The sequence below is a fragment of the Sorex araneus genome, chromosome 2 (assembly GCF_027595985.1).
Source record: "Sorex araneus isolate mSorAra2 chromosome 2, mSorAra2.pri, whole genome shotgun sequence".
Lineage (NCBI taxonomy): Eukaryota > Metazoa > Chordata > Mammalia > Eulipotyphla > Soricidae > Sorex > Sorex araneus.
Window position 1 is genome coordinate 284,603,480 of NC_073303.1, and position 13,376 is coordinate 284,616,855.

The window sequence follows — 13,376 nt, forward strand, 5'->3', positions numbered from 1 at the left end:
CTATGCCGAATTTCACTGTCTTGAAGGTCAGATACTATTTTTCTCTGGAGTTTATCTGCTTTACAACCATTCTTCCCAAACGCTGATACTTCTTGTGTTTAACTCAGAACCCTCTGATGGGTGTGTTGGAAATTCTTTGCTGACAGGCATCCTTCCCAACGCCATGCTTAAAGCCAAGATAGCTGACGTTCCCTGAAGACAGGCCTGACCCACCAACTAAGTCTGCACTTCCTCAGCTTCTCCTCAGACTCCCCATCAGTTTTTCCACAGAAATCACAACAGATACAGGTGAGGAAGACTACCCCGATGCTACAAACAAGAGATTCACATCTGACAGACAAATTATGAAACAAGAAATGCATGAAACTAGAAAGCAGAAAGCTTGCTATACAATTTAACTACGTCTAGAACTAAAACAATCACAAAAAAAAATTGCGTATCATTTGGTAATTTAAAAATTTTTCTTCTCACAGTACATCCATATTTCAGTCTCCTTTGCCAAATTTTATAAATTGAAGAAACAAATGAAAGGAAATTACTTTATGAATTTGATTCTAAATTCTACTTAAAATTGTAAATTGAAGGAATAAAACCATGAGAAACAGGAATGTCTGAATGCAAATTAGAAAAAAAGCATGAATAAGGAATAATAAGGGGTAAAAGGGGGGGGTGTTCCAGGTTTTATGGATATCCCCTCTATAATCTCATTTATAAAGTTATTTAACTTGTCTATCATTTTGTTCTGCTTGTTATCATTTTGTTAAAAGTGATTAGTAAATGGGTGGATATGATAATTCTACTTCCTGTATGATTTTTTATACTTTGTATATACTGGAGCAAAGCCCAAATAAACGAAGAATTTGTTTTCTGGGCGCACTTGGTGGTGTTCAGGGCTTACTCCTGGCTCTGTGTCAGGGGACAAGAGGAAGGCAGGCTCTATGCAAGGTAAGCCCCGGAACCCCTGTTTTATCTCTCTAACCCCCACAATGAGTAATTTGAATGAATGGAAAAATCCAGAGATAGCAGAACGAGGAAGAATAGAATAAGCCTTTAGTATCATTTATTCTAATACATTCTTTCCACATCCTCTGAGAAGCTTATCATTTTCCCTTCTGTAGTTAACCTCAATCACCACTGTTATCTCAAATAGGAATATGAAATAAGGGAAGTGTTTACTTGCCTCTTCCTTTTAATAAAATACTCTACTTGAAAAATACATCTATTTTCGTAGTATAGTTTGTATTTTAAAAAGCTACTGCATTTTAGAATGACTGACATAGAATATGAAATTCTTTAGTCCTGGTTTGGGGGTCCAGGTCAGCAGTGTTCAGGGGTACTTTGGGCTATTTATTTATTTTTACCTGTTCTTGGGTTCGATTTTTCCAGTACAACCATCTCTTTTTCCAATCAGGACCTATCATATCTTCAATTGCATCTTCAGCTAGAAAAAAATTATTTTTAAATAATATGAATATAATGGTAATATTATAACTTACCAAGTATATATGCTACAACTAGAAATAGTCTTCCTTTCTTATTCACTTTGAAAAACTTTATCAACATAGTTGAGATAAAGAAAATTAGGTAGGATTGATATGGTATATAAAAAAGAATTGAATTATGGGGCCAGAGTGATAGAACAGCAGGTAGGGCGCTTGCCTTGTAGGTAGCTGACCTGGGTTTAATCCCCAGCACCACATGTGGTCCCCTGAGCATGGTGGTGCAGAAGCAGGTGTATGCCTTGAGTACTGCTGGCCACTGGCCCCCCAAACAAAAATAAATAAAAAGAATTAAGTTATATGTTTACATTGTATAAAATGTGGAACCATCTAGAAAGTTCCCATTAGTAGGGAACAGAGAGAGCTTAAAGATTGAAGCACAGGCCCTGAGCAGATCCTGAGCATGAAGGCATGGCCCCTGACCATCATCAGCTATTGGCCATGGTGGCCCCAGCTCCGGGGGTGCTCCTGGTGACCCCCATTCTCTACCCTCGGCCAAGTATCACTGGGAGAGGCCACCCCAGGGCTCTACTGGGAGCTCCCCACCCCACTGCAAAAAGTTCTCAAAAGTTCCTGTAAGTATAACAAACACAAAAACAGTCTAACTTATAGTGCTGTAGACTATTACAACGTACAAATGTGTCTAAGATTACTAAGCATTTGACTGAAACAATCTCAAATAACATACAACTCTAGTATTCGTGACAAATGCTTGAAAATATTTTGTTTTTAGAAGTTAGATGGCCCCTTCACCTTGAAAATGTGAATGTGCAAAACTCCAATCCCTTCGGCCCCTACTTACTGTCCTTGAGGCGAGCCTGCAGAGCCTCCTCCATGAAATAAATGGCTGCATCCCACTGCTGCTTATCAGATATGGACCGATCTTCTAGGGCATTGTGCTGAATAACCCTCTGAAGGATGAGGAAAGAACAACTGAGAGTTTATGATGTCTTATTATCTCGGCAATTTTATGCAACTTGGCAGATATGCAGAGTAAGAGCTGCACTTGAAACCACACAAGAGGTCGCCCCTCCCTGACAGAGGCAGGGGACCTGCTGCCTGCCTGCTGATTCGTCGGAAAGATCCACGGTGGATATTTCCTCCAAGGCCCTATGAATGAACTGACCGTTTCCAACATACTTGGGGAGCGAGAGAGGCATATTACACATCGAACAACATGAAATTCAACACTCAAACTCTAGAGTCAGAAATTATCTCTTCCTTGCCTTTTGGCCATCTGGCCTATGTGTTAACATTTTCAAAAGAGGAGATGAAAATCAATAGGACTGCTTAATAAGTAAGTAAAATAACGTTCCCCAAATACCTAGCATAATTTCTGGCATCTGGTAAGCATTCAACATATGGTAATTATTAGTCATGATTTTATGAGTCTAATACTTTATGAGTCAAATCCACTGATAGTGGATGCACCGAATTCCTCTCATTACCAGGGGGAATGAAAAATGAGAAGCAGTTATCTGTGGCTTAGGGTACAATGGAATGGCTAATAGATGATAAGAAGTGGATCTTTATAGAAGTCTGTTTATTACAAAGTTTGACCTTTTTTCCTGGAATGACAGCCAAGAAAGAAATAGTGAAGGGTGATTTTAGAAGGCCAGAAAAATGTCAAAGAGTCTATTATAAATCATACATCTATTTTTTTCTTCATCATTTTGAATTCAGAATCCAATTTAAACTCATAAAAATAGTCCACTACAATCAAGAATCAGTTTGAAAAACTGAATAAAAACAAAGCATTCTAATATAAAAATGGCATACCAAACTGTCCTCTGCAAAATCATTCCACTTATGGCGTTTAATACTTTCTTCTTTCACAGCCTCTTTAAGCTTATCAAATATGTCATCATGTTCTTTTCCTTTTGGTTCTGTCATGAAGCGGGAAAATTCTTCTTGGAGGGTCTCCCAAGCAACCTTGAATATAAAGGGGGAAAAGTCTATTATTGACCCTATCTATTCTTACCTAATATATAGCATAAAAAATACACAAATTCAAGCCAACGTGATGTGACTAACCAGTTTATCAGAAAATATCCATGAAAAACAGGCAGCTGATAGAAACTCTGGCCGAACCTCACCCTGTGGCCAGAGGGATGGATTTGGTTGGCCTCCTAACGCATTCTACTAGATATGCACAGCATTTACACTAAAAAAAATTCCACTTTGTAGAAAATTAAAAATTTCTTAATGATTCACATCTCCATATCTGTGCCTTGCAGCAGATATGAAGCAATGCATCAATAGGTTCAAGCATGACTTTAGCCTCGCATTATTAAACTCGATCGCTAACCGCTAATGATCTCAACGTGAAAGAGAACAAAGCCCAAAGTAACTATGAATTAAATTTACCTGTGATTAAGCGTGCTATTTAATGCTTTTCCCCCCTTACTTAATCCTCTTCATTATTTGACTAAAATAAAGGCAACTATACTACAAGAATACATAACCAAGGATTAAAATAGATCTTTATGGCCCTCCAAATCTTGCTTCCACATTCAGGTTCGAAGCGGGGAGGGGCAGGAGACACATGCACTGGCCCTGTCATTGCCACGTCTGCAGCTGAGCCTGAGAAGGAAACTCTCCCCTCCCAGGACAGGGCCTCGGAGACTCTTCGGACAGCTGGTAAACTGCAGGGAGCTGCTCTCCGACTAGGAACTAGGGCTTCGCAGCTCTCTGTCCAGGGACAAGTGAGACTGGAACTGACCAGGGGTCAGCAACAGTAGCTCATGCCAGGAGCGGGGGGGCTGTAAGATTAGCGGCTACAGGCAAGTGGAGACAGTGGGGTGGAAGACACGGGAATCGGGTAAAACTGACGTCTTGTTCCAAGGAATAAAAAACAAAACTAGTTGCCACTTTTGTTTGCATGTGACAACACCCTCGCGTGCACTCCCAGCCGGAGCAGTCTTTCTCAAAGAAGCATCAGCACGACGGGCTGCTCAACCAATGTTCACGTGGGTGGCCATGAAGCCAGCAGCTGGCACTGACCGGGCAGCTCCCAGAGACCAGGTATTACAAAAGCACTTTAGAGAGATGACCTTCAGATATTTAACTTTTAGAGATATTATTCCTTAGAACAACCTACATGGCAGCACTAAATGTGTTGCAAAGATGAGGAAACAGATAGGGTAAGCAACTACCTCGAGGGTCACACTGCTACTAAGTGGCAGAGACAAGACACCTGAGAGACAGAAATATGCTCGCTCATAACCACTAGCCTGAACTCCTGTCAGATGGGCACCAGGGAACTATTCCAGTGTAAGCGAGTCCTGCAGAAAATCAACTTATCAAACATCGCACCCATTTAAACGGTCTTTATGGAATGGCTATCCAGAGAAGAAGTTAAAGATATTTCACATCCAAGCAGAGTCTGCATGTTTTGTTAAGTGCTCTCTTTGGAAGAAGAACCAGCACCCTCAGAACAACATCACATTGACTAAGCAGTCAGTTCTTATATCAACAGTTAATGAGAGTAGCAGCAGGAAGAGTTAATGTCAACACAGAGATGGGGAGTAAAGACTCAATGGTGCCTGAGGACCAAAACGAAGGATAGTGGCAGCGGTGGGAATAAAACCTAAAATTCACAGCTCCTGCTCCCTGCAGATAATGCTTCTTACCCATTGAACTAAATTATATCCTAACCTCTACTGCTTTATTTGGAAGCTGCTTATCAGTCCACTGTTTTAGCTTGATGTCCACTGTAGTATTAAAAGTCCCAGAATTCATGGTCTGTGCAGCTGGGAGATAGATGTTTTCAATCACATGACTCGACACTCTTTCCCACAAAGATTGCTGAAGGATTTCCTCCCTGAAAAGAAAAAAAGAAAGTTTCAAAAACCCTAAGTTAAAATGTAATATTGTTTTAAAGGACAGCTTTATTGAGTATTATAAACTTAGAGCAAATTGCATGTAACTTAGGGTTTCAACATACGGTACGGCCTATGCAGGACCCCAAACAGCAGGATGCCACTTCCATTATTCCTCATGGCTGTAACTGCCTGATCTTCTGCTTCCTGTCACTGCCAATTTGTTTAAATTTTGTGGAATTTTACACACATGTAGTTATACTGCATGTTCCTTCTCTCTCTGTGTCTCTCTCTCTCATTTTTGCTTACAGGATTCCCCTGCATGGCATCTGAGTTATTTCCAACTGCTGGGGTGTTACAAGTAAAGCTGTTACGGCATTCATGTGCAAGATTTATTCCTCTTGTCCAAATATTTAGGAGTGGGATGGCTGGATTACAGGGCAATTGCAGAGTTAACTTGTAAAGACCCTGTTGAACTGTTATCTAAAGGTCTGAAGCACTGATACGCCAGCAAGTAGGAGAGTTCTAGTTTAGCCACATCCTGCTAGCAGCTGGCAAGTAACTTTAATTTTACTCACTGGTTTGTAGAGGTGTTGCAGAGTGGTTTTAATTTACACTGACTAGTGTTAAGGGTTAATTACAGTAAGTGTATTTTCATGTGCTTATTTGTCTTGTAGAACATACACTCTGTATGTGCTAACTGTGAAACAGAGTCCCAAGCTGAAAATTCTTGGTATAATTTTAACAATTTATCACAGAACAGAATCTCGCACGGCAGAGCCTGGCAAGCTACCCATGGCGTATTTGATATGCCAGAAACAGTAACAATAATGGGCCTCATTCACCTGACTCTGGACGTGACAGGGACAAATGGAGATGTTACTGGTGCCCGCTCGAGCAAATTGATGAGCAACGGGACAACAGTGATACAGTGATCACAGAACAAAGCACAGGTATAACAAAATACCAGTAGGTAAAATTGATCAAAACCTCACGATTAATGTAAAGATATAAAACATGTGTAATCAAACTAAATACACTCCTTTAAGCTTTAAAAATTTTTCTAAGACAATAATACGCCTTTAAATAAGAAAAAGAAAACGACTTCAATCAAAAAACGAAAATGACGGGGGCCGACCCGGGTTCGATTCCCAGCATCCCATAGGGTTCCCTGAGCACCCTCAGGAATAATTCCTGAGCCAGGAGTAATCCCTGAGCATCGCCTGGTGTGACCCAAAAAGCCAAAAAAAAAAAAAAGGAACTTCTCTAACTGTTTTTATGGTAATTAAGTACATTATACAAAAACACTCAACAACTACCATTATTCATAGCTCAATTCACTGTATCACTGTCACTGTCATCCTGTTGTTCATAGATTTACTCGAGCGGGCACTAGTAATGGCTCTATTACACTCAGCTCTGAGATTTTAGCAGCCTCCTTTACTTGTCTTTCCCAACGATTGGAGGCTCTTTCAGGGTCAGGGGAATGAGGCCTATCGTTACTGATTTTGGCGTATAGAATATGCCATGGGTAGCTTGCCAGGCCCTGCTGTTTAATTAATTATCAGCTCAATTAATCATTAAAAAATGGTTATATACATAATATGAGACTGACACCCAAGGACAGTAGACACAGGGGCCAGGAATATTGCTCCATAGTTGGTAGCCTGACTCTTGAGATGGGGGAAAAAGGCAGTTAGAATAGAGAAGGGATCATTAAGTCAATGATGGTTGGAGGAATCCTTCAGGATGGGAGATGTGTGCTGAAAGTACATAAAGGACCAAACGTGATGGCCTCTCAGTATCTATACTACAAACCATAATGCCCAAAAGTAGAGAGATAGTATAGGGGAAGTTGTGTGCCATTGAGGCCGGGAGAGGGTTGGGAAGGGGAGGTTGGATACTGGAGACATTGGTGGTGGAAAATGTGCACTGGTGGAGGGATGGGTATTCGATCACTGTATGGCTGAAACTCAAACATGAAAGCTTTGTAACTGTTTCTATTGGTGACTCAATAGTAAAATTTTTTTTTCAAAAAATATATACAATTACATATTTAGACAGACATTATGCACACCATCTTATAAATGCTGCTTCTAAACTTAAAAAATATATTTTTGCATGTCAAAATCATATAGTATATAATTCCAAATTGCAAAAATAAACTTAATTTTTTATACCTTTAAGCAAAATAACAGTAAAGATTCTAATGAGTTCAACTTTGTCAACTGATACCTTTATGTTCATAAATTCGTTGCAATGTAATGGCAAGGTTTAACTGTCCTCTTTATGTAATTTATTCTTCTCTATTACCTAAATCTCCAAGATAAATCCTGTCACTTTTATTTTCTAGTTAGCCTCTCAAATATCTCAGAAATGTCTCTCGAATATATTTCTTCTTCACCTGCACAACCACTATTCAAATCTGAGCCCCCATGATTCTTGTCTCAATTATTTCAACAGACAGCTGTCTCCTTTGCTTAGCGCTTCCTCCATCTGTAGTTGATTTTTTATAATACAAAGATCTTTCACAATATAAATCTGGGAGCCTGCATGCAGCTGACCCTGGTTTGATCCCTGGCACCACATGGTACTTGAGCATCTCCACTGTAGTCTTGGAGTGAACACCAAGCTTCCCTGGGTGTGACCCTGGAGACCCCCGAGCCACACCAGGGCAGTCGGGGCAATCCTCTGTGCCAGTGGATCTTAGCAGCACCACATCCTCGGGTCCTCACAGTGAAACGCGGGGCTGGTTGGCTGAGAATTTCTGGGAGGGCCCTTGGAACCCCTGAGCCCAACTGTTCAAAAGGAAATCTTTCCCCGACTCCAAACTTCTGAAAATGGTTGGAAAGGTCCTTAATAATCTATATCTGACTTGCATCTACAAACTTCTGGCTTTTACTTCCTTCTTTGCTCAAGCCACAGGCAACCTGTGACACCTTCTTATCTTTTGGTCTCTGCAATACTCCTGTCTCAAACTTTATTACCTGTTTATCCTTTAAATACTTGACTATGGGGTAGCAGAGCTTGCTCAAAGGGCTGGGGCACCTGCTCTGCATGTGGGAAAGCTGGGTTTGATCTCTAGCTGCCTGGTCCCTGGGTAGTTCTGGGAATGACCCTTGAGCACAGAGCCCGGAGTAGGCCCTGAGTACTGTCGGCTGGAGTTCCAAAAAACCCCAAAAAGAAAAGAACAGAAACCTCACTTCGTAGTATCAAATTCTTTCTTGATTCCTCTGATCTGAGTTAGGAGACTCAACTGTACATTAATCCTCTCCTTTGACTCTTCAGCTTGTTTTCCGGGCCACATCCAGAGGTGCTCTGGAGTTACTTCTGGCTCAGTGGACCACGTGGTCCACGGAGCCTGGGGCTCCTGCATCAAGGCACATGCTCCATCCCCCCAACTTATCTCCAAGGCCTACTCTTTTTATTTTTGTAACCCAACAGAACAAAGAGAAAACTTTTGATCGAAAATCACAAACACATTAGATCATTTCCAGCATGTATTTCTATAAACTTAGCCAGTCCTTATTCCCAATGACATACAACAAAGAAATGCTATGCTGATGACCGCATTTGTTAATGATATACCAAATCTCCTGCTTAAGGTCAACCAGTTATTTCTGAAGACAGGTGTATTGTGTGAAAATGCTGAGGCTTACTTCTAACCATAATGTAACATATGTCAAATCTTAAGTCCCAATAATTTTCTTTGATTATAATTAAAGTACAGTAGAATGTCTACAATTTAGTAACAAATGATCATGATAGAACATTAAATGCTTAAAACACTGATTCAAAATCGCCAAACAGAGTTCCACCAGTCCTGATTCCACCAAAAACTGATTACAATCATCTTAGGTATCTATCTGAAACACCATAAATTACATGAGAAAAAGTTATTAACTAAGGCATCACCTATATCTATATCATTAAAAAAATAAACGCTTTAGATATAATGTGGCTGGATTCATTATGGCACGAGGAGTTAAGATTAGGAACTGCTATTGTGCTCTCTCTTCAGATGAAGTTATAGGGTCTTAAAAAGAAAGTTGATTGAAAAAACAGACAGAATCATCCGGTCCAAAAGTTGATAGAATTAACAGTTCTATCCTTCACCTTCGCAAAAGGCGGCCTGACAATGGAGGTTTCTCTGCCTCTTCATAGCTCCCTTCAGAGACTACTAGTGTGCTAACTGATCTTCAAGGCTTGCTTTGTGTAGACATACTTTAATCTTAGACCTACTCTCTCCCAAAACTGACCATCTCACTTAATGATGCCAGAAAAGTTCAGAGGTACCATATTTTTCTCCCGTAAACAGCATTAGTTAGTCTAGCTTACAGATTACTTTTCCAGTTACTTTACTTCTAATAACCTAGCATATTCATTCTGTGTTGACACATACACACATATCTTTTGCAGTTTCAAAAGTGAACTGGTTGACAGCCATAGAACTGGCTTAAAACAGAAACAATTTTTTAAAAAGGTAACAAATTATACTTTATATACACACCAGATTAGTCAATGAACATATATACAAAGCAAAAAGTCTCTTTTGAATAGAGAGATTAAAACTTCTGATTGAGGAGAGAAAAACAAGTGCTCAGATGGGGAAAGCCAGACTCTGAGTTCAAGCTTAAGAATGATATACTACAGCACGGATAAAATTCTGACAATTTCCAAGTATGAACAAACACAAGAAATACAGAAAAAATATAAAATTAATGGCAGTCGGGGCCAGAGTGATAGTACTGTGGGTAGGATGCTTGCCTTGCACATGGCAGACCCAGACTCGATCCCCAGCACTCACATGGTCCCTCCAGCCTGCCAGGGGAGACCTCTGAGCACAGAGCCAGAAGTAAGCACTGCTGGGTGTGGCCCCCAAACAAACAAACAAACAAAAAGGTCAGAATAGTTCTCATCAATAATAAGAAATTCTTAAAAATATCACCGATTTCATTAGGAAGGTAATCCACGCACAAGGAGATGGTCAAATTAAGATACAACTGCAAACAGGTCAAGGTTAATTTTTGTATAACTTGCATGAAGTGCAAGTTAAAGTGTACAAGGCCTTAGGTTACAAAGTCATGGCAAAATTGACAGGAGAGATAAACGGAAGGGTCCAGGAAGGAAGCTCCCCAGGCACGAGTGCATGCTCTGCACGCAGGAGCCCTGACTTTGATTCCAGAAGCTGCCCCTGAGCGCTGCCGGGCGTGGCCCAAGAACAGAAACAAAACACCAACTGAAGGCAATGTCTGCTCTGAAAGAGATTTGCTCGACTGTTTTTAAAAATGATGCATTTGAGGCTATTAAAACTATTCTCAAGTATGATTCTTAAAAAAATAGTATGAGTTCATTTGAAATGTGATTTTTACACAATGTATTAGACACATACTGCAAAAGTTTCAACTGTCATTACTCCAAAAAGAGAACTTGAAAATAGACAAATCGTTTCTTTCTAGAGAATATGCTTTTTCTGAAGACTTCAGTAAAGGCAACTAGGGCCAACACTTTGATATATACGTAAATCATGCCTTGATGAAGATGAAACAAGGCCTATATTATTCTATAGAAATACAATTTAGGCATTAGGTAAAACATAATAAAAGGCAAAGATGAGGGAAGACTAAAAAGAGCATGTAGAAAACTATCTCTTACACTAGCTCTTCTCAAGATATTTAAAAAATAATTTACTGTACTAAAAAATGTAGTTGGTTAAACAACAGAAGTTTAAATTTTGTCAAAAGACATACTTCTATGTTCTTTCCTATTTACTAAGTGTTAGGGGGTAGGGGATGAGCCAAGGCTACAATAAATCATGGCTTTATCAATCTATACTATTTCATTATAATTCTCATAGTAAAGTCTTTAAGAAAAAAATCAAATACTCACCAATGTTTTGGTGTAACCTGGCTCAGACTGATCACCTCATCAAGGATTTCATTTTTAGCTTTTTCGAATAGTTCATTCTAGGCAATAAAGATAGAGGTTAGTATAATTTTTAGAGTTAACTAAAGACCTCTAGAAGACTAGCAGATGAAGATTAAGTTTGAAGCAAGTATGACCATGGTTTCTATCTTAAGAATGTGCCAATATTCAGAGGACAATAAACTGAGAAACTGCCTATTATTCCCTCAATTCCAAATGCAGTTTTTTACAAAACATTTTCAATTTTTTTTTTTTTTTTGCTTTTTGGGTCACACTAGGCAATGCACAGGGGTCACTCCTGGCTCTGCACTCAGGAATTACCCCTGGCTGTGCTCAGGGGACCATATGGGATGCTGGGAATCGAACCCGGGTTGGCTGCGTGCAAGGCAAACACCCTACCCACTGTGCTATTGCTTCAGCCCCAAAACATTTTCTTTTCAGATAAGATTTTCATATAGCAACGCTGTATTAAAGTAACACACTTCAAATGATACTCAAGTCAGAAAAACCAACGTTCAGTTCCATTATAGCACATGTTGAAAAGGCAAAAAGCTGACAGTTTAATTTAGTACGACTTTTGAAGAAATCGTTTCTAAATACTTGTCTTACCATCCTGTGTTCCCAAATTATTTTTAAATAATACACAATAAAGATTTTAATTATAGAACAGAACACTGCTCTGAGAAATATATCTCATGGGTCTAAATTATTTATGGTTAAAACAAAACAATTTTGGTCACCAAATTTCTCTCATAAACTTAGATTTGTTGGGTTAAATATGAAATATAAGCAAAACACATGAAGTCCACAAACATTACCCGGTCGAGTTCTCGGAGGCGAGGGTAATTATTCTTCCACTCTGTCTCCAGGTTAAAACGCGTTGCTGGGGAAGAAAGAAGGACAGTCCAGTTTAAAGGTTCCTGTTCTTTCCTGAAGCAGTGGTTAAGTGCTATTACTGGCTAAACTTCTGGGTGTTCCTCTCGTACTCCGGGCTTTCAATCTTCAGAATTCCGTCTCTTGGTCAGAGCTCTCTAAACTCTTTGACTCTAGCTGCTCCACGTCCAATCCCCCAAACACACAACGGAAGCAGCAGAATTCAGCAGCCAGGAGCATGCATACATGCTAGCATCACGCAAACATGGCCAAATTCTGGGTTTTTATCTGTTGCTGTAGGGAACTGGGTGTGCCATTGGCTAAGTTCGCTTGCTGCATCATTTCCTTTTTGTAACTGTCAATTACACTCAGAGAGCAGAGGCAGAAATATCTAGTATAACTAGGCAAGATGTCCAATCGTAAAAAAAAAAAAAAGGCGCGCATCCATCAAATAACACCATGGAAGGAAATTCATAGATGAGGAAGAGCAGCACTTAGGAGTAGATGCCGTGGGTGCGGAGGCTTGGCACCGCACAGCTGCCCTCTCCCCTCAGATGGGGGTGACGAATCCTCGGTAGTATAATGGGACCTTTGTCCCAAATGCTCCTGCAAACTACCCGTGTGTCCAAACTTCAGAGGTGGCTCCTAGGAATGATTCTATCTGAACTGGAAAATCCTACACTCACATTTGCTTAAGTGCAGAACTGTATTGATCCCATTTTCTATGAATTATCTAGTAGTAAATGAACTAACAGAATGATTCAGTAAGAGGAGTACAGGGTCCAACTGACACTAACAAAATATTTGAATTTGCTTAGTTTAAAAATCCAACTTACCTTTGAAACTATCAGCCTGTTGTTCAACTGACTCTCGTACCATTTTCCAGAAACAGTCTGAAACAGCAAGACTTAAATTTCTTGTAGTCACTTGGTGTGCTTTCAGCATGCTTGTCCTACAGAAAGCAAAATTGAAAAAAAAGGGAGAATGCTACTACTACCGTGTTGGAAGATTTGAGGATGATTTGTCAGAACAAGAACATCACACACATACATACCAGCACCATCCAATAAAACTTTCTGTGATGAAAAATTCATTCAGTGTCTGGGTTATCCAATATGGTAATTATCAGTCACACAGGGTTACTTAACTTTGTATGTAATATGTGACTAAATCACTGAGGAATGAATTTAATCTTACTCAATGTTAACTAATTTATATTTGACCAATGCACAAAGCTAGTGACTACACTACCACACTA

The 13,376-nt window shown here is 39.7% G+C and overlaps 1 protein-coding gene across 4 annotated transcripts in view; it reads right to left on the reverse strand.

Moving 5' to 3' along the window:
* OPA1 (OPA1 mitochondrial dynamin like GTPase) overlaps positions 1-13,376 on the reverse strand; it is a 91,439-nt gene that overhangs the window by 32,949 nt on the left and 45,114 nt on the right. For all 4 annotated transcript variants that reach the window (XM_004602993.2, XM_004602989.2, XM_004602991.2 and 1 more), the window contains 7 exons: positions 12,955-13,070; positions 12,064-12,128; positions 11,210-11,286; positions 5,157-5,322; positions 3,279-3,431; positions 2,302-2,410; positions 1,362-1,441 (listed from right to left, as the gene is read on the reverse strand). In XM_004602993.2, coding sequence (XP_004603050.2) covers positions 1,362-1,441; positions 2,302-2,410; positions 3,279-3,431; positions 5,157-5,322; positions 11,210-11,286; positions 12,064-12,128; positions 12,955-13,070 — 766 coding nt within the window. The remainder of the gene's footprint in view (positions 1-1,361; positions 1,442-2,301; positions 2,411-3,278; positions 3,432-5,156; positions 5,323-11,209; positions 11,287-12,063; positions 12,129-12,954; positions 13,071-13,376) is intronic.